At 42.4% G+C, this 20,903-nt stretch overlaps 1 protein-coding gene across 1 annotated transcript in view; it reads left to right on the plus strand.

Moving 5' to 3' along the window:
• The window catches only part of LOC103509862 (low-density lipoprotein receptor-related protein 2-like), a 132,143-nt gene that overhangs the window by 25,035 nt on the left and 86,205 nt on the right, over positions 1-20,903 (plus strand). Inside the window, 9 exon segments of the mRNA XM_026823962.1 lie at positions 9,721-9,886; positions 10,125-10,216; positions 10,267-10,413; positions 14,512-14,697; positions 15,227-15,330; positions 15,902-16,137; positions 16,744-16,953; positions 19,859-20,115; positions 20,526-20,798. Of these exon segments, the coding sequence (XP_026679763.1) occupies positions 9,721-9,886; positions 10,125-10,216; positions 10,267-10,413; positions 14,512-14,697; positions 15,227-15,330; positions 15,902-16,137; positions 16,744-16,953; positions 19,859-20,115; positions 20,526-20,798 (1,671 nt within the window).

The raw sequence follows: 20,903 nt of genomic DNA on the forward strand, positions 1-20,903 counted from the left end.
CATATGTAAAACGGAAATTTGTTAATTAGAAAATTAGTAGTTCACAAAATTTAAAGAAGAATTTGAATGACAAATTTAGTTCACAATATGGAATGAATGATGGTTTACAAAATAAAGCAGAGGTGGTGGTTTTGCATCTCCACTAATCAACGAAATACTTTTTGGTGGAGATGTCAACATCACTTTTCTCTCCCAGACAGGATCCGTATGCGACAATCATAACAATACATTTGTTTGGTGACAGTTAAACAAAATTTCACAAGCACCCTGTACTATAGGCTTCCCAAGCATACTTCGTGCTTGGTACAAGCCTATACATATGGCAGTACGGCATAGTACGGTTTGGTATCATCAACCTCACACACATCAGATTCGCACAAGTCCCATTGTCTTAATTTCTATGGCAACGCGCCGTGAACACCCATTTGTTTGGTGACGGTTAAACAAAATTTCACAAGCACCCTGTACTATAGGCTTCCCCAAGCATACTTCGTGCTTGGTACAAGCCTATACATATGGCAGTACGGCATAATTGTTTGGTGACAGTTATACAAAATTTCACAAGCACCCTGTACTATATAGGCTTCCCCAAGCATACTCCGTGCTTGGTACAAGCCTATACATATTGCAGTATGGCATAATACGGTTTGGTATCATCAACCTCACACACATCAGATTCGCACAAGTCCCATTGTCTTAATTTCTATGGCAACGCGCCGTGACAATCATAACAATACATTTGTTTGGTGACAGTTATACAAAATTTCACAAGCACCCTGTACTATAGGCTTCCCCAAGCATACTTCGTGCTTGGTACAAGCCTATACATATGGCAGTACGGCATAATACGGTTTGGTATCATCAACCTCACACACATCAGATTCGCACAAGTCCCATTGTCTTAATTTCTATGGCAACGCGCCGTGAACACCCATCTACCAAGGTACATAATCCTATGTACAACTTATGTACATAATTCACTATGTACAAATTTCATACAGAGTTCTCCTATGTACAACAGTACAACTTACGTACATATGTACAGAATTCTCCTCTGTATCCCAGGTTCCCAGGTACCTAACAACCAGGGTCACTGTTAGTATAAGATTTTGCCGGTTTCACTGTCTGATGCATGCTTAATAGCTGGATCAGCTGGCACCAGGAAAAACCTGAGGATAGCTAAATACCTAACCAAAGTTTTGACTTTTGAGTTTTATCTTTAAGTGAATCAGCTGGTTTGTTAGTACAAGATTTTGCCGGCTTCACAGTCTGATGCATGCTAAATAGCTGGATTAGCTGGCATCAGGAAAAATCTGAGAATAGTCTAAATACCAAAATAGCCAACCAGAGTTTCAAGATTTACCCTTCAGGGAATCAGCAGGTAAGCCAACCAAACTTGAAGAGGAGCCTTCTAGAAAAACTCAACATACAGTAAAATGTAAAGCATACTCGTAGAGCTAAGAAAGGGTTTTTGATTTGTATCCTTTAGATTTAGTCATGAGAGCCACAAAAGATCGTCTCGCGAACCACGTTATGTCCACCCCTGTCTTATATTATACGTACCGTAGAAATTCCGATCCGAAGATCTTTTTAGCTCGAGAGGCATTCTTACAGGTAATAATCAATAGCCTATTATGTCATTATGTAGATATGCCTATTATGTATCGGTATCTATATAGATAGCGATACCTATAGATACCGATGTCTTGGTTCTCCGGGGACCTCCTCTATAGGAGTTAACCTGCCTCTATTGTATAGTCATTCTTGGTGTTAGTGGCGGTGGCGTGCTTCCATGCTCCATGGAAGCTAAGGCTGAAAACAGAGTGGAGCGGAGAGCATAGTGAGACCGTCATGTGACTGAAGTTTTTCGCTACACAATTTCCGACTGTCCAACAGACCCAAATCAGACCCAAGTCTGTCGGTCTAAGCGTGAGTGACGGGCACTAGACAGTGTGGCTAACATGTGTGGGGGAAAAGCCTTCTGACGTCTGACCCATGGAGGTCTGTCAAACCGTCTAGCTTTGTCTCCCAGGTCATATCATAAATGCTTATTCGACCTGGATTCGAAGACCACCAGCAGATGAACATACTGTATATGGGTTTATAGCTTCCCCTTTGGAAAATCTCACGCCACGCCACTGTACGGTGGAGATAATCTTCTTGGCCGGAGTTGAAGATCGATTGCCGTTCTTACAAGGCAGGCAATGCTCAATTAGGTGCCTGGTCTTCCAGATGTTCGCGTATGGATGATCGCTCCTATGAATATTATCTCTATGTATATCTATCATGATCGCACATATTGGTGAATATTATCAGGAAGATGATCATGTTCGCACATCAGATGAGATGTGTCCGATTGACAGAATTCACTATGGTCTAATCAGTATGAATTATGGTCTAATCCTCTAGGAATCAGTAATCTGAGTCATCTCCTAATCAGTCAGAACCTAATCAGTCAGTCGAACATTTCAATCTTTCAGCTACTTCCTGAGATTAGTTCGATTTGATACAGATTCAGCGTCTCTGCAATACTCTGCATTTTGTTTGAACGTCACTGTATAACTACTAAGAAAGCTTAAACCCAGATTAAAACGGAGTTTAAACTCACTTTGTGGACCCGGTCCTAAGGCTGCCTTTTTGAAGTCATTTTCCCCTCTAGACCTTGAGGGGTGTCGTGAGTCTACTCATAGTGATCGATGTCGAGTTGTCGACTGAACCGTCCAAACTGTCTTGACAACATAGATTTACCTCGTCGATCGACGGCCGGTCGACTATGTTTGGGCACACCTTTAGGTTTAATGGGTTTCACCCTCTGTTCGGCGACAAGCTGCCCACTTTCTCACATGAACTTCACTTGCCTGAGTGGGACGGGGAAAAGCCAGCTGTACGTCATTGCCCAGATGCCAGATGGTCATCCATCGGGGTACTGGTGCATTCAAAGTGCTATTCCCACTGGCTTGTGGGATTGGTATGTAGATTGAAGACTAGCCTGAGAGTGTGCTCATCAGGCTGACCTTTTCAGCCGTACCTGTCAGGTCTACCTGATAGTGAGTGGCTGGCCTAAGACTGCCTTTTTGCAGTCATTTCCCCCCTCCTCTAGGCCTTATACCCATTCTACGCTGAGCCGCCCCAGTAGTTCGCCACTACAATCGAGCGATACCGATTTCTGACCACTACATAACAGTAGGAAGTAGTTTGATGTCTGATGTTCCATTACATGATAATGTTATGCTCCGAGTAATTTGTCATAAGTACATATCTTACCCTGATTGTAGATCTCCATATCTGTCGTTGTCTATGTACGTATAAGTATGTACTATGTATAAGTATGTACTATACACTGTCGTGGCTATGTACACTGCTCGAACCCTACCTACTGCTATGCCGAATGCAGGAACTGTTTACAGGGTTTTCCAGAATACATAGTTGAAACGTTTAACTCAATACACGAAAAGCCCACTCCGAGGCTTAGGTGTGGGGGCAAACAGCCCTAAAGGATGCGTTAAGCTTCTACGAATCTAGGTGTCATCGCGTTGTTTTAAGTATTAGGCCTGCCCCTTATTGGAAGCGGAGTCGCGCGACTTAGTTCTCCTAGAAGTCCTAGAGTGTGAAAGCTCTCTGTCATTTTCATAGGTTTGGATTTTTGGGCGCCATTTTGCGAATTCGCGCTACTAAAAGTCGCACCACTACGCTTCGAATGTGCTACAGGCTACAGTCCTTATGCCTGCCATTCACACTCAGACCGTCCGACATATCCCGCGAGACCGCGGTCCTCCTCTTCGATTTCGGGATGATAAGACCTTCTTCGTTACAGTAGTTCTATCAAATCTCTTGGGGGGAAAAGGACACACATTTTTGTCTTATGGAACACTACTACTTCTGCGGGAGTACAAATAATATACCAAGTAGTATTTTCGTACGGAACAATACTTCAACAGGATTCATCTTATATTATGATGTTCACTTAATTTTCTAACCTAATGATCCAATGAAGATCACTAAACCGGGCCAAACCCTGCTGAACGGGAAGTCTCATCCGCCAGTCAGTTTCCTCTATTAGACCAAGAATCGGTTCCATCTAATCGGGACAGTCATTTCCCCCCTCCTCTAGGCCTTATACCCATTCTACGCTGAGCTGCCCCAGTAGTTCGCCACTACAATCGACCGATACCGATTTCTGACCACTACATAATAGTAGGAAGTAGTTTGATGGTGAGTGGCTGGCCTAAGACTGACTTTTTGAAGTCATTTCCCCCCTCCTCTAGGCCTTATACCCTTTCTACGCTGAGCTGCCCCAGTAGTTCGCCACTACAATCGACCGATACCGATTTCTGACCACTACATAATAGTAGGAAGTAGTTTGATGTCTGATGTTCCATTACATGATAATGTTATGCTCCGAGTAATTTGTCATAAGTACATATCTTACCCTGATTGTAGATCTCCATATCTGTCGTTGTCTATGTACGTATAAGTACATATGTACTATAAATTGTCGTGGCTATGTACACTGCTCGAACCCTACCTACTGCTATGCAGGATGTAGGGACTGTTTACAGGGTTTTCCAGAATACATAGTTGAAACGTTTAACTCAATACACAAAAAGCCCACTCCGAGGCTTAGGTGTGGGGGCAAACAGCCCTAAAGGATGCGTTAAGCTTCTACGAATCTAGGTGTCATCGCGTTGTTTTAAGTATTAAGGCCTGCCCCTTATTGGAAGCGGAGTCGCGCGACTTAGTTCTCCTAGAAGTCCTAGAGTGTGAAAGCTCTCTGTCATTTTCATAGGTTTGGATTTTTGGGCGCCATTTTGCGAATTCGCGCTACTAAAAGTCGCACCACTACGCTTCGAATGTGCTACAGGCTACAGTCCTTATGCCTGCCATTCACACTCAGACCGTCCGACATATCCCGCGAGACCGCGGTCCTCCTCTTCGATTTCGGGATGATAAGACCTTCTTCGTTACAGTAGTTCTATCAAATCTCTTGGGGGGAAAAGGACACACATTTTTGTCTTATGGAACACTACTACTTCTGCGGGAGTACAGGGACTTTTCAGTCTCATTCTTACAGTATAAGCAAGATATATCCTATTCTACATCTCGTACTTCAAGGCACGACCAGTTAAACGTACACATCTCACAACGAGTTCGATGTACAGATTCCAAGTTGCCGGTACCACAAGGTGCTTGGTAGTTCCTCCGAGAGTGTACTAGTGTAGACTCAGTGACCTCATTTATCAAGAGTTCCAATGACCTATCCATTGATCTTCCATTTCGAATAGGTACATTGGTATTTTGTTGTGTAGTTTATCATCAGTTCATCACCACACTATTGTAGTGTAGGTGCATCTTATACCATTCTTACTATGAGCTATATGCTATATGTAGCTGTTTCATAGTTCATATTGATGGCTTTGGATGTTGCATCTTCGCCATTATTATGATTATTTATCTTAGTGATAAATTGGGTTTGGAAGGCCAGCCACTCAGTATCAGGTATGAGGCAGACCTGACAGACAGACTTTTCAGCCGTACCTGTCAGGTCTACCTAATAGTGTGTGCTCATCAGGTATCAGAAATGGATGCTGGGGTTGCTGGGTAAAATAGAGAAGAAACAATAACACATGTGTCGTATATTAGAAAAGTGTAGTTCTTCTAAAATAAGCGACGCGAAACTGCCCCTCAGTCATCTGTCAAAATACGTGTGAAATAAAGAATAGCCTTTGGCAAAGTTCATGAAAAAAACCTCATAACAGACTGAAACTTCTTCGATCAAGATACTGAATTCCACATTAACAAAGAGTAAACAAAGCACACACAGTGACGGTACACCCCTAACACCCAAACATATTTATGAAGAAAATTTCTCGTTCTCAAGCCACAGTCTTAGACAAATTTTTGTCCAATCAGATGTTTTGGATTTGATGCTTGAGAGTTGAGAGCTAGTATACTGTTAAATAATATCGCTTATTTGCAGGCCTATTGGCTTACTTGTACCTACTTCGACAAGGAGTGACTTAGAGAGTAAGCAAAGACGGTTCTCAAGTCCGATTTCACATGTACAATCCCAAGTCTGTACTTGGATATTAGCTCAAGATATTTAGATAAGTCCTAATACTCAAGTAATAATAATTACATTACAATGTAACCGAGTCAATTCGATGTGATACCTAGAAAGTACTTGCGTATGTTTCTCTCGTATTCCTAGTATTACTCACATCTGCCAGTAATACAGGGTCCGAGAAGTAGAACTTAATATAGAAACACACTGCCCTCACGTTACGTGAGCTCATATTATGGCTTTGAACAACATTTTTCTGACGTGACATTAGTTAGGGTGGTTTGTAATGTAAATGCAGTTTCTTTGTGTTATTATGTCACTACTTTGGTGCTCCCTGCAGCATTGTAGGATTTTTTTTCATATTATGCCTTTGAACAACATTCTTCTGACGTGACATTAGTTAGGGTGGTTTGTAATGTAAATGCAGTTTCTTTGTGTTATTATGTCACAACTTTGGTGCTCCCTGCAGCATTGTAGGATTTTTTCCAATATCTCAACGGGTGAATGGCCGCTACCAAAGAAATAAGTTCAGCTGATTTAGGCCAGTCACTCACTATCAGGTAGACCTGACAGATACACCTGATCAGGTTCACCTATCAGGTATACCTGACAGTGAGTGGCTGGCCTTATTATGGCCCTACCTACCCTAGTAGTTTAAAGGTACATACTATGTTCGTTATCCTACACTACGTAATGCACTGGTATGGACAGAAAGGAACCTACTGGGGCACTGGGGCTGTAGATGATACAGAATAGTGGTAAAGATTTGATAACGAAAAACGGCTGATGATAAATCAATTTTTTTGTAATTATTATTATTATTATTATTATTATTATGTTGCCCCAATCCCCCAAAGTGATCATCAGCCTTTGCAGAAGTTAGGCTAGCCTAAGTTTCAGGCCTCAGGGGAGTCCAAATGCATGATGTCAAATGAACTCACTTGATGTGAGCTTATGGGGAGTCAGAAAGATGTGGTTCAAAGTTCTCCCAAAATATACATTTCTCCCATAATATACATATTGGGTGATTTGAGATTTCGTTCACATTGTGTACACATACAGCTATCTGTAGAAACACCAGTGCCCTAAATCACCAAAGTATGGAAAAGTATTTACAATGAAATTCCATGTTTCGATATGATTCGTCCAAATTCAAAATTCTGCTTTTCCATTGGCTATTACACTTGTAAGATACTTTTCCATACTTTGGTGGTTTAGGGCACTGGATGGAAAACCAAGTAGGGAGCGTATATGTATACCGGGACTACCAGGCTTCACGCCGAAAGTTATACTCATGTTAATAAAGGGTCTTCTTGACGGACGAACCCTGTATTCAGATTTACAGTATAATACTTATACTTAGGTATGACTTATAAGCATAGAATAAACCTTATTAAACCGCATGTATGTAAGAGATATACCTAATCATGTGTACGCCTGAAAACCACAGATACTTTCTATATCTGTGAGGATTTTTTCCAATATCTCAATAAGCCTAACATCCAATGTTTACCTACCATGCTGGCACGGGTCGCTATGCGCATTTATTTTAAATGTCATAGCTACTCATTTTCCCCACGAGGCTGAGTGGGCCCCGCAACTTCCAGTCACGGAGTCAATCATTTGCTTGATACAAATTTCTTGACCCCGCCGGGAATCGAACCTATGTGTTAGCTACTCATTTTCCGCACGAGGCTGAGTGGGCCCCGCAACTTCCAGTCACGGAGTCAATCATTTGCTTGATACAAATTTCTTGACCCCGCCGGGAATCGAACCAGTAACCAGTAACGCTACTGAAATAGGAAAACTGGACTACTCTGAAACCCCGAAGAGTCCCGACCGATTCATTTGTATTTTACCTTAGAACACGGGAAGTGTTTGATTAAATCATGACGATAGGGTCCAGGGTTCCCCCCCTCTGGTCCAGGGTCCCCCTCTCCCTGAGATGTGTTTCTTATAAGAAACTGGGAGAGGATTAGTCGTGTCAATGTTACTTCTTCAACGAACGAAGCTTCAAATAGGTTTTGCCTTGTTTCACTTGGCAACTCAGTTAAGGACTTAAGGGACAACCAAAATTCTGCATTTCTAAGGCCAGTCACTCATTATCAGGTAGACCTGACACCTGATAGTATCAGGTAGACCTGACACCTGATAGTAAGTGGCTGGCCTAATCCTATTTTATGAGGAAGTTTTGAAAGGTTCTGCATTTCTAAGGCCAGTCACTCACTATCAGGTCGACCTGACACCTGATAGTATCAGGTAGACCTGACACCTGATAGTAAGTGGCTGGCCTAATCCTATTTTATGAGGAAGTTTTGAAAGGTTGAGACATTATTTCTTAAGGTAAATGTAAATGCAGTTTCTTTGTGTTATTGTGTCACAACTTTGGTGCTCACTGCAGCATTGTAGGATTTTCCCAATATCTCAATAATCCTAAAATCCAATGTTTACCTACCATGCTGGCACCGGTCGCTATGCGCATTTATATGTCATAGCTACTCATTTTCCTCACGAGGCTGAGTGGTCCCCGCAACAGCCAGTCACGGAATCAATCATTTGGATGATACAAATTCCTTGACCCCGCCGGGAATCGAACCCGGGTCTCCCGCGTGCAAGGCGAGCGCAGTGACCACTACGCCATGGGAGCTACATTATTTCTTAATAATATCATAATTAGGGTTTCTCTGGCTTGGAGAATCGTATCTGCTTCGGTTAGCAGGAAGGCCAAAGTTATTTTATTCGCCCCGGGCGGGAATCGAACCCACGACCTAGGGTTTGTACAAGGCAGACGCGCTACCAACCAAGCTAACTAGGCTTTTGTGAAGAGGTTTGATAACTGAAACAACGGAGGTGTTACCTTCTTGAAATCAAAGCGAGAATGAGGAGTATGAGGACAGGATAGGAGAAAGCCAGCCGTTCTTAGACACCGGGCGGGAATCTAGCCACCAACCACGCACAACGTTGCTTATCTTTAGTGAACCATTAGGAACTGATATAATCAACGTGCTATCACCGCTGACTGAGTGAGGGTTATTCAAGGATTCAGTTTTTTTGCTCATCAGGACCAGGTACTTTTTATAGCTACCTACTTCTAAACAATCCAAAATCCAAGCCATAATCGAAATTTTTTACATAATAATGAGATAATGACTTAATCATAATTATAGTGGTAACAATTCTAATTACACTTCCCACAGGTTATTAAAATTATTCTCTAAGTTCATTATTCATTACAATATTGCAAAGTTGATGACATAGAATAATGGAACTGTTACTTGAAGTATGTAACTCATTATCATTACTTCATTTGTGGCATGTGGCTTCGAATTATGGGACCATTTGGAAACAAAGAACTTGGGGATTTTAACTTCTTGATTTTTTTTTTTCCAGTTTCATTTGTGGCATGTGGCTTCGAATTATGGGACCATTTGGAAACAAAGAACTTGGGGATTTTAACTTCTTGATTTTTTTTTTTCCAGAAGGTTTGACAGAAGGAACTGTAACTGCTGAGGTTTTATTGTCCCGAAATTGAAGAGCCTTTAATGTATTAACAATTTATCAAATTGAAATAAAATAGATAAGAACATTGATTGATTGACCTTCGAAGTAACCCTCTTTTCATTTGGTCCAGGAAGTAATTCCCTTCTTCTTTCGTCCAGATTTCAGGAAGTGCTCTCCGGGGGACTTCGAGTGCGACCCGCCGCACGGCATTTGCATCCCGAAGGACAAACGCTGCGACGGCTACTACGACTGTCGAAACCGGAAGGACGAAGAGGGCTGTCCGGCGACCACCGGGCTATTTCCTGTTTTCTCTGGAATGGCAATGTAAAAAAAAGCAAGAACCACACCAAAATGCTTCTTTTGATGTACATTATTTAGTTTATGTACATTGAGTAATGTTTTTTAAAAAAATGTACCTTGTGCCTGACTTACTTGACTTATGTCCTATAATCCCGAGGGGGACGTAGGGCCTCAACAAAGGAACGCCACCGGATTCGATTTTGTGCCATCGAGCTTCCACTCTTGATGTTTCTAATATTCCCGTTTCTTCTTGTGTTCACAGAAAGCTTAGCGGAGAGCATAACAGTTTCGGCCGCACAGTGCCCGGCCGGTCAGTTCAGATGTTTGGACGGCAAATGCATACCCTCCCTGTGGGTTTCCACTCTTGATGTTTCTAATATTCCCGTTTCTTCTTGTGTTCACAGAAAGCCTAGCGGAGAGCATAACAGTTTCGGCCGCACAGTGCCCCGCCGGTCAGTTCAGATGTTTGGACGGCAAATGCATACCCTCCCTGTGGGTGTGCAACTTTCATAAAGACTGTGACAAGGGGGAGGATGAGCAACAGACTTGTCGTAAGTACCTATTTCTCTTCCTGACTCCCTGCCTCGATTGTGTGGGACCATCTTTTAGTTACTTTTTGGGCAACCGTAAGTTTTCCCCTATAAGAACCCCTTGGTTCATGAATTGACAGGGGCTGAACGCTCCAAATTATAGATAGGGGGCCCCTAAATGTACAGCTTAAGGTAGAAACAAACTACCATCACGTCATGTCACGTTACGTGAAGTCATGGGGAGTCACGTGACGTGATAGTACTGTGGCTGTCCTGAACGAAATTACCTACAATATTATGGGAAAACTTTAAACTACATCTTTCTGACTCCCCATGAGCTCGATAGTACTGTGGCTGTCCTGAACGAAATTACCTACAATATTATGGGAAAACTTTAAACTACATCTTTCTGACTCCCCATGAGCTCAAGTGACGTGATGTGATGGTAGTGTGTTTTTACCTTTATCTACTCCTTCGATTAGTTCAGTCGGTTTTGTCACATGTTGAATAAATCGAGAACCAGTACCCAGTAGCCTGTTAGAATCAGTACCACAGTAGAATCAGTACAACACTAGAATCACTACCAGGAGACTGGTAGAAGTCTCTACTGACCTAATAACCAGAGTGGTTCTTATGTAGGTACTCACTCTCGTTCTTGGTACTCACTCACCAACCTCACTGGTGCAGTGGTTAGCGCGGTAGACTTCGAATCTGGAGGCTGTTGGTTCGAGTCCCAGTCAAGTCATACATTCTAATCCCGCGACCTAGCGCTTACAGGATGAAAAGCCAGCCGTTCCGAGAACGAACATTATCCCATCAGGATAAAATCTGCCCCGGGCGGGAATCGAACCATGTAGGTACCCACTCTCGTTCTTGGTACTCACTCACCAACCTCACTGGTGGTTTGCGCGGTAGACTTCGAATCTGGAGGCTGTTGGTTCGAGTCCCAGTCAAGTCATACATTCTAATCCCGCGACCTAGCGCTTACAGGATGACTCCATTACGATGAAACTGTCACTTGATGAGAAATCTGCCTGCCGCCAAGAACCAAACGATTAGCAATATTTAACTGGGAAAATGTTTATGCTAAACAGAAGTATATTAGCTATTTCTTTATTAACGAGTTTTTACCCAATAGGTACCACCTACCACCTAGCACACCAGTGTTAAGTACATTAGCAAGGGAAATTTCAGGCTGGTATCCTCCCTGCTTAATATACATAGGGGTTCTTTTGGACTAACTTTTGTAAAACATCTTACATATTCCTGAGAGTTCCTTGCAACGGTCGTTACCTACATTAATTAGAGTTACTTTTCACGTGTTCTTCCGTCTTTTTTCTGTGAACCTTTACTGTCTCCAGCGGCTGTTCTACCACCTAACCTCTTCTGGGCTTTCAATATAGTTTTGTAAAACAGCAGCAGATAACTTTGTAAACTCTTGCTACTGTCATTATTTCTTTTAGATCGGGATGAGTGTGCCGAGTGGGGTTTACCAGTGTTAAGATACTGTGGCGATCTGTCAAGTCATTAATAGTATCCATACAGAGTGTAACTTTTTTTTAACGAAATTTATTTTGGGAATCAGCTATAATAATTTTTAAAGCCGAATTCCCTTCAGGGATAAGCTAATTTGCTCTTTTTTTAGAAAAGCTTTTGATAGAGGGCTCTGTAACAACGGAGATCTTATCGTCCCGAAATCGAGGAGAAAAGAAGGAGAGGATAGGAGAAATCCAGTCGTTCCGAGAACGGGCGGAAATCGAACCCGCGACCTAACGCTTACAAAGTAGACGCGCTACCCTCCAAGCTAATTTTCGGCAAACTTTTTAGTGGCAGAGTTCTCCTGGAGGAGCTCTTCAGGGTGGTCTTGAAAATTTTCTATACTTTGTCAGTCCCTTAGATCCCTTTGGCGAGCTATGAAAGTTGTTTGTTTTTTTGTACATAAGTTTTCTGTTACACCCTGTATATATTATTGAGAGATATCAGTCGGGATTTGAAAAGGTGAAGGCATAGTGCAAACATGAAACCGTGAGAATCTTCTAGGTACCTAACTGGTACCAGTGGTGTAGCCTGCTTATAATTGGACCAGCAGTTTGCCCGTCATTCGCCACGGAAAATTGATTGTAACTTAAGATAAATTTAGATTTCGACAAAATAATATTAATAATAATATTAAAAACAATAATAATAATATTAGTGCTTATTTATACTGCTCGCATAGGACTGAAAAGTCCCTTTACTCCAGCAGTAGGCTACTACTATTATTGTGGTTTTTTTATTTTATTTATTTTAAGAGGTTTGACAGAGGGAACTGTAACTGCTATGGTCTTATCGTCCCGAAATCGAAGAGAGAAGTAGGTATTCCATACCTCGGCTGGGATTGAACCCACGCCCTCCTGTTTACCAGTCGAGCGCCTTGACCACTACACCACCGAGGCAGGTGGTGTAGTGGTTCAAGTCCAGTCTCACACACAGACCGCCTTAAAATGTGAGAAAGTTTGAGATCCAGGACTGTCAGACCCAGCTCTGTCTCTGAGATATTCAGATCGCCTGACAGACCTAGGCCTTGCAAGACCGCGGTCTGTCAGACGATCTGAATGTAGTGGCGGGCATAACGCACGGCGCACGTCTTGGTCACAAGGTTTGGGACCTATATTCTAGGGGCCTCTTCCACAAAAGACTCCCCACTCCTCATTTTTTCACTCAACCAAAACTTACTGACCTATTGCCATTGTCATTTGAAGCCTAAAAGACTTTTTGCCTCTCCAAACTGTTCTGTCTTGACCTCTTGAGCCTCTCCTTCCGTGATGTTGATTTTTTCCAGAATGTACGGAAAAAAAACCGAAGTTTTTATTTATTCATTATTATTATTATTTTTTGATCGAGCATGGCAGAATTACTTATGGCCGATCTTACCACTGAAAATTATTACAGTGTCAAGGATTTTTTTGACGTACGTCATAAATTGGATTTACACAAACCAGGATTTCTTAAACTCTGGATAAACTGATAACTCTGTGGTAACATTGGGCATGAATGCTCCATGTTTGACGGTATCACATCATTAACCAGTTAAATGACTTTTGAAAAAAAGTTTTTCAAATAAGAAGGTTCTACTGGACTTTGTTAGTAGATACAAGTAGATAGCTAGCTATCTGTCTATATTATCTACTTAGGTATGTACCTACGAGTAACTCGTTCACTTGTTATTATCCCCTGGAGTCCACTCCTTAGTGTCAGTCAACACACAATAGTCCTTAAGATCCTCAGACATAGATAAGAATGACAACCTTCCACACCTTAAGCTATAAACACTAGAACCTGTCAAACTTTTATACATATCACTTTACTTAGTCTATCCTGACTTATATCTATCAGATATTTAAGTATACATACAAGTATACGACATGTTTGTGGTCTCATTATTATAAAAATCATGTGGAGAGTGGTGATTTTTTTTTTTTTTTTTAAAGAGGTTTGACAGAGGGAACTGTAACTGCTATGGTCTTATCGTCCCGAAATCGAAGAGTGAAGGAAGACAGGATAGGAAAAAGCCAGCCGTTCCGAGAACGAACATTATCCCATTAGGATAAAATCCGCCTCGGGCGGGAATCGAACCCGCGGCCTAGCGCTTACAAGGCAGACGCACTACCAACTAAGCTAACTAGGCTGGCTTTCTTTCATATTGCTATTACATTAGGAAGGGAAATTTCAGGCTGGTATCCTCCCTGCTTAATGTAACCCAGCCGTACATAGGGGTTCTTTTGGACCAACTTTTGTAAAACATCTTACATATTCCTGAGAGTTCCTTACAACGGTCGTTACCTACATTAATTAGACTTGCTTTTCACGTGTTCTTCCGTCTTTTTTCTGTGAACCTTTACTGTCTCCAGCGGCTCTTCTACCACCTAACCTCTTCTGGGCTTTCAATATAGCAACGAATTCTAATTAATTTTGTAAAACAGCAGCAGATAACTTTGTAAACTCTTGCTACTGTCATTATTTCTTTTAGATCGGGATGAGTGTGCCGAGTGGGGTTTCATAGCAACGAATTCTAATTAATTTTGTAAAACAGCAGCAGATAATTTTGTAAACTCTTGCTACTGTCATTATTTCTTTTAGATCGGGATGAGTGTGCCGAGTGGGGTTTCTGTGAGCAGACCTGTCTCAATCTGCCTCAATCCTACAAGTGTGGCTGTTATTCTGGCTACTCGTTGGCGGAACATAAGCGTTGTGTGGCTCAGGATAGAGGTTCGGCGCAGCTCCTGTTTGCCCATGATGACGTCATTGTTAAGATGAACGTGGAAGGTATGTATTCAACTATTCATAAGTGATAGCTTTGGAGCACTGCCTCATATGTTGCTCAGGCGTTGTCCTATAAAAATTAAACATATGAGAAAATGAAATTGAAAATAAAATAAATCAATGTTTTTTCTGCAAAGTTGATCACTTGATCAGTAACCTACAAAAATTAAACATATGAGAAAATGAAATTGAAAATAAAATAAATCAATGTTTTTTCTGCAAAGTTGATCACTTGATCAGTAACCTACCTTACCTACCTCGGTGGTGTAGTGGTCAAGACACTCGCCTGATAAACAGCAGGGCATGGGTTCGACCCAATCTGAGGTGCGGAAATTTGTTCTTAACATTGTGCGAGAATCTGTCCACAATAATGAAATTAGCTTACTGCTGGGGTAAAGGGGCTCTTTGATCCTATACGAGCATCATAAATATGCAAGTAGCACTATTATTTTCATAGGTTTACTTTCCTGAAATTTTCGACAGTCAGTTTTTAGTGTAAAAACAAGTTTCTGATTGATGTTTCTATTTGCAGGTCAATCGGTACAGTCTGTGTTCAACACGAGCTCCTTTGTCAATGGTCTGGACTATCATTACAAGCGAAACCTACTGGTGTGGTCCGACTCCAAAACTAGAAAGGTAAGAGACAGAGGCATGTCATGAGACAGAAACCCATTTAAGCCTTATCTTGGCAGAGATATCCTTTTTTGACGTAATTCTTCATGTGAGTCTGGAGTAATTTGGGTGAACATCACGAGGTTCAAACTTATACAGAGTTGTTTGTCAGAAAGTCCACTAGAGGAGGTATTTCATTAAAGCTTCTACCCAGCAGTCATAACTTTTGATATAAAAAAAAAGCTTCTTTGCTGATCTGCTGTCTTAAGGCCCGTCCATATCTCTCGTGAGTCTCTCTTTTCCATATGTAGCTCTCCTCTTTCAACATGACCATACCACTGTAATCTCCTTTCCTGTATCTTCCTTGACACTTTCGTAACTTTCATTCTATTCCTTATGACTTCATTCGTGATCCTCTTCAACCTCGTTACTCCACAACTCCACTCAACATTTTCATATGTTCTCCGCTGATTGATGACACAATATCTTCCTTCATTGATGATTGATGACATAATATTGATGACTCATAATTGATGACCTTTTTTCCTACCGTGTTCCGGTTTAATTAATGATTGATGACATAATATCTTTTCAGATCCGCACTCAAAGTCTGTCCGGTTCAGGAATGATGTCTCAGAACTCCGAGATCTCCCTACCCGGGTCTTGGTCTCCTATTGCTGTCGCTATTGACTGGGTGGGCGATAAACTCTACGTGGCAGACGGGGTGGGTCAGAAAGTGGACGTGTTTGAATTAGACGGCAGACATCACGCTATTGTACTGGGCAGCAATTTGACCAACCCTACCGACCTGGCGCTAGATCCCACTTCAGGGTAAGTAGAATAGAAAGAAATTAAGCTCCGGTCCGCCAATTCAAAACAGTTTGACAGCGGTTTGATAGAGAGCTAAGGTCTTATCGTCTCGAAAGGTCCTATAAAAATTAAACATATGAGATAATGAAATAAATGAATGTTTTTTCTGCGAAGTTGATCACTTGATCAGTAACCTACCTTACCTACCTCGGTGGTGTAGTGGTCAAGACACTCGCCTGATAAACAGCAGGGCATGGGTATTTTTCCTCAAGGAATGGACTGTCCAGTCTTTGAGGAAAAACTGAATTTGTGTGTGCGACTGTTTCCTTGAGAAATTTAACTAAAGGAAAAATCTGACATGTGTAAATCTTCTGGCTGAACCCATTAGGCACCGGTCGCTATGCGCATTTATATGTCATAGCTACTCATTTTCCTCACGAGGCTGAGTAGGCCCCGCAACAGCCAATCGCGGAATCAATCATTTCCATGACACAAATTTTTTGACCTCGCCGGAAATCGAACCCGGGTATCCCGCATGCAAGATTAGCGCAGTGATCACTACGCCACGGCAGCTGACCCGTGATGTAATATAAAGTTGAGTGATACTTACTCCAGATTATTTTAATTTTCTTCGTTTCCAGGTCGGGAAATCGTGCTCGCCTCTCAAAACGAGGGCGTGGAAGGCCTCGCTGTAGATTGGGCCGCTAAGAACCTCTACTATATAGACAGCCGGAAGGGGACCCTCAATGTCCTAAGCACCAGGAATGTCACAGCACGCCGAATACTGCTCAGCAACCTGAAGCGACCCCGCGCCATTGTAGTACATCCGAATAAAGGGTGAGTAAAAAAAAATCTTGGCGTTCAATTTTCAACACAAAAGTGGTTCTTCGCGCCATTGTAGTACACCCGAATAAAGGGTGAGTAAAAAAAAAAATCCTGGCGTTCAATTTTCAACACAAAAGTGGTACTTTTGGCGGATATCACTATTTTTTTTTCATTTTTTTCATTAAAATTAGTCCATAGTGTAAAAAAAAAACTTGGCGTTAAATTTTCAACACGAAAGTGTTACTTTTGGGAGATATCACATAAACAGCAGGGCATGGGTTCGACCCAATCTGAGGTGCGGAAATTTGTTCTTAACATTGTGCGAGAATCTGTCCACAATAATGAAATTAGCTTACTGCTGGGGTAAAGGGGCTCTTTGATCCTATACGAGCATCATAAATATGCAAGTAGCACTATTATTTTCATAGGTTTACTTTCCTGAAATTTTCGACAGTCAGTTTTTAGTGTAAAAACAAGTTTCTGATTGATGTTTCTATTTGCAGGTCAATCGGTACAGTCTGTGTTCAACACGAGCTCCTTTGTCAATGGTCTGGACTATCATTACAAGCGAAACCTACTGGTGTGGTCCGACTCCAAAACTAGAAAGGTAAGAGACAGAGGCATGTCATGAGACAGAAACCCATTTAAGCCTTATCTTGGCAGAGATATCCTTTTTTGACGTAATTTTTCATGTTAGTCTGGAGTAATTTGGGTGAACATTACGAGGTTCAAACTTATACAGAGTTGTTTGTCAGAAAGTCCACTAGAGGAGGTATTTCATTAAAGCTTCTACCCAGCAGTCATAACTTTTGATATAAAAAAAGCTTCTTTGCTGATCTGCTGTCTTAAGGCCCGTCCATATCTCTCGTGAGTCTCTCTTTTCCATATGTAGCTCTCCTCTTTCCTTCATGTGAGTCTGGAGTAATTTGGGTGAACATCACGAGGTTCAAACTTATACAGAGTTGTTTGTCAGAAAGTCCACTAGAGGAGGTATTTCACTAAAGCTTCTACCCAGCAGTCATAACTTTTGATATAAAAAAAAGCTTCTTTGCTGATCTGCTGTCTTAAGGCCCGTCCATATCTCTCGTGAGTCTCTCTTTTCCATATGTAGCTCTCCTCTTTCGTAAAAAAAAAGGTTCTTGGCTAACCTGCTGTCTTAAGGCCCGTCCATATCTCTCGTGAGTCTCTCTTTTCCATATGTAGCTCTCCTCTTTCAACATGATCATACCACTGTAATCTCCTTTCCTGGATCTTCCTTGACACTTTCGTAACTTTTATTCTATTCCTTATGACTTCATTCGTGATCCTCTTCAACCTCGTTACTCCACAACTCCACTCAACATTAACCCATCGTTGTTCTTCACATTTTACTCCATTTTAACCCATTGCTGTTCTTTTTTGTTTCAGCGCCCCCCGAATGTGAACAGGGGCAGCTGTCTTGTGAGCAGTACATCTGGAACAAGACCTACTGCTTCCCTCAACATTTCCGCTGTGATAAAATCGTCGACTGTGTCGATGCCCTTGACACTTTCGTAACTTTTATTCTATTCCTTATGACTTCATTCGTGATCCTCTTCAACCTCGTTACTCCACAACTCCACTCAACACCGTTCCCGCTCCTCACTTTTTACTGAAACTAACCGTACTTACATACTGCCAGGGCCTTTTGAAGCCTAGAAGACTTTTTGCCTCTCCAATTTTGCCTCGTCAAACTGTTCTATCTTGAGCCTCTCCTTCCGTGATGTTGATTTTTTCCATGTCTCTCTTGATCTGGTCCTTCCATCTCACAGCTTTGGTCGTCCTCTTCTTAAACTTACTTACCTATTGCCATTGCCATTTGAAGCCTAAAAGACTTTTTGCCTCTCCAAACTGTTCTGTCTTGACCTCTTGAGCCTCTCCTTCCGTGATGTTGATTTTTTCCATGTCTCTCTTGATCTGGTCCTTCCATCTCACAGCTTTGGTCGTCCTCTTCTTACCTAACCCATTGTTGTTCTTCACATTTTAATCCTTATTAACCCATCGTTGTTCTTCACATTTTACTCAATTTTAACCCATTGCTGTTCTTTTTTGTTTCAGCGCCCCCCGAATGTGAACAGGGACAGCTGTCTTGTGAGCAGTACATCTGGAACAAGACCTACTGCTTCCCTCAACATTTCCGCTGTGATAAAATCGTCGACTGTGTCGATGACCGCTGATTGATGACATCATATCTTCCTTCAGATCCACACTCAAAGTCTGTCCGGTTCAGGAATGATGTCCCAGAACTCGGAGATCTCCCTACCCGGGTCCTGGTCTCCCATTGCCGTCGCTGATTGATGACATAATATTGATGACTCATAATTGATGACCTTTTTTCCTACCGTGTTCTGATTTAATTAATGATTGATGACATCATATCTTCCTTCAGATCCGCACTCAAAGTCTGTCCGGTTCAGGAATGATGTCTCAGAACTCCGAGATCTCCCTACCCGGGTCCTGGTCTCCCATTGCCGTCGCTATTGACTGGGTGGGCGATAAACTCTACGTGGCAGACGGGGTGGGTCAGAAAGTGGACGTGTTTGAATCGATTGATGACATAATATCTTTTCAGATCCGCACTCAAAGTCTGTCCGGTTCAGGAATGATGTCCCAGAACTCGGAGATCCCCCTACCCGGGTCCTGGTCTCCCATTGCCGTCGCTGATTGATGACATAATATTGATGACTCATAATTGATGACCTTTTTTCCTACCGTGTTTCGATTTAATTAATGATTGATGACACAATATCTTTTCAGATCCGCACTCAAAGTCTGTCCGGTTCAGGAATGATGTCTCAGAACTCCGAGATCTCCCTACCCGGGTCTTGGTCTCCCATTGCCGTCGCTATTGACTGGGTGGGCGATAAACTCTACGTGGCAGACGGGGTGGGTCAGAAAGTGGACGTGTTTGAATCTCTGAATGGGACCGGCCAGCCAACATCTCACGGGTTTTCACTGACGGGTCCAACCTTCTTGTCTTCAAGAACGTTACCCTGGGGTGGCCAAACGGACTGGCTATCGACTTCCAAGCAGACCGTCTCTATTGGTGTGATGCTCTATTAGATCATGTTCAGCACTCTATGTTGGATGGGACGGATGTGAAGACCATTTCCTCAAGACTTATCAAACACCCGTTCTCCATTGTCATTCATGATGGTATGTAAAAGAGACAACCTGCAGATTTTTTTTTCCACCGCCTTTCATCGCCTTTTTATTTCGTAGCAATGAAACATGAGAGTTGTGTGGTCTGTGTCGTAGCATGCATATCACGTTCTTACGTTGTATACCTCATCCGATGGGTGACGAGAGACACAATATTTCCCACTTAGATCCTGGGTCAACACGAGTACACCAGAAAGTAACCCGTTGAAATGTTTGCAATCGAAAAACGAGTGCAAATTTTTGTCGAACGTGGGCTTCGAACCCGTTAACTTCTTCATGGCAAACAAACGCGTTACTACTGGGCTAACCGTTTACACTTCCAATATTCCATTTTAACGTGGAACGAGCTACAAGTCTACCTACTCTTGAGTCTTTCGCTAACCTATCTCTCTCTCCCCCCACAGACTGGATGTACATCACCGACTGGCGACTGGACGCTATCCTGCGCCTCCACAAGCTGACCGGCGAGCAAGAGCAGATCATCCTTCGCGAGCCGCAAAACAACCGCCTCTACGGTGTCAAAGTGTACAGCGCCGCCACGCAGGCCCGCACCAACCATCCGTGTCCAGGCCCGTGTCAGAAGTTGTGCTTCGCGGTGCCCATTACCCCGACCGCCCCTGTGAGCTCGCCTGTGAAACTGAAAGCGACCTGTGCCTGTCCTTACGGAGAGAAACTTGGTAAGTGACGAGGGTAGATTCGTATAAGCTTAATCCATCCTGTGGGGTAGTTGCCTGTACACCCAAGCCTCAGAGTGGGCTTTTTGTGTATGGAGTTAAGCTGAA

The sequence above is a fragment of the Diaphorina citri genome, unplaced genomic scaffold, assembly GCF_000475195.1.
Source record: "Diaphorina citri unplaced genomic scaffold, Diaci psyllid genome assembly version 1.1 scaffold24, whole genome shotgun sequence".
In the NCBI taxonomy this organism is placed as follows: domain Eukaryota; kingdom Metazoa; phylum Arthropoda; class Insecta; order Hemiptera; family Psyllidae; genus Diaphorina; species Diaphorina citri.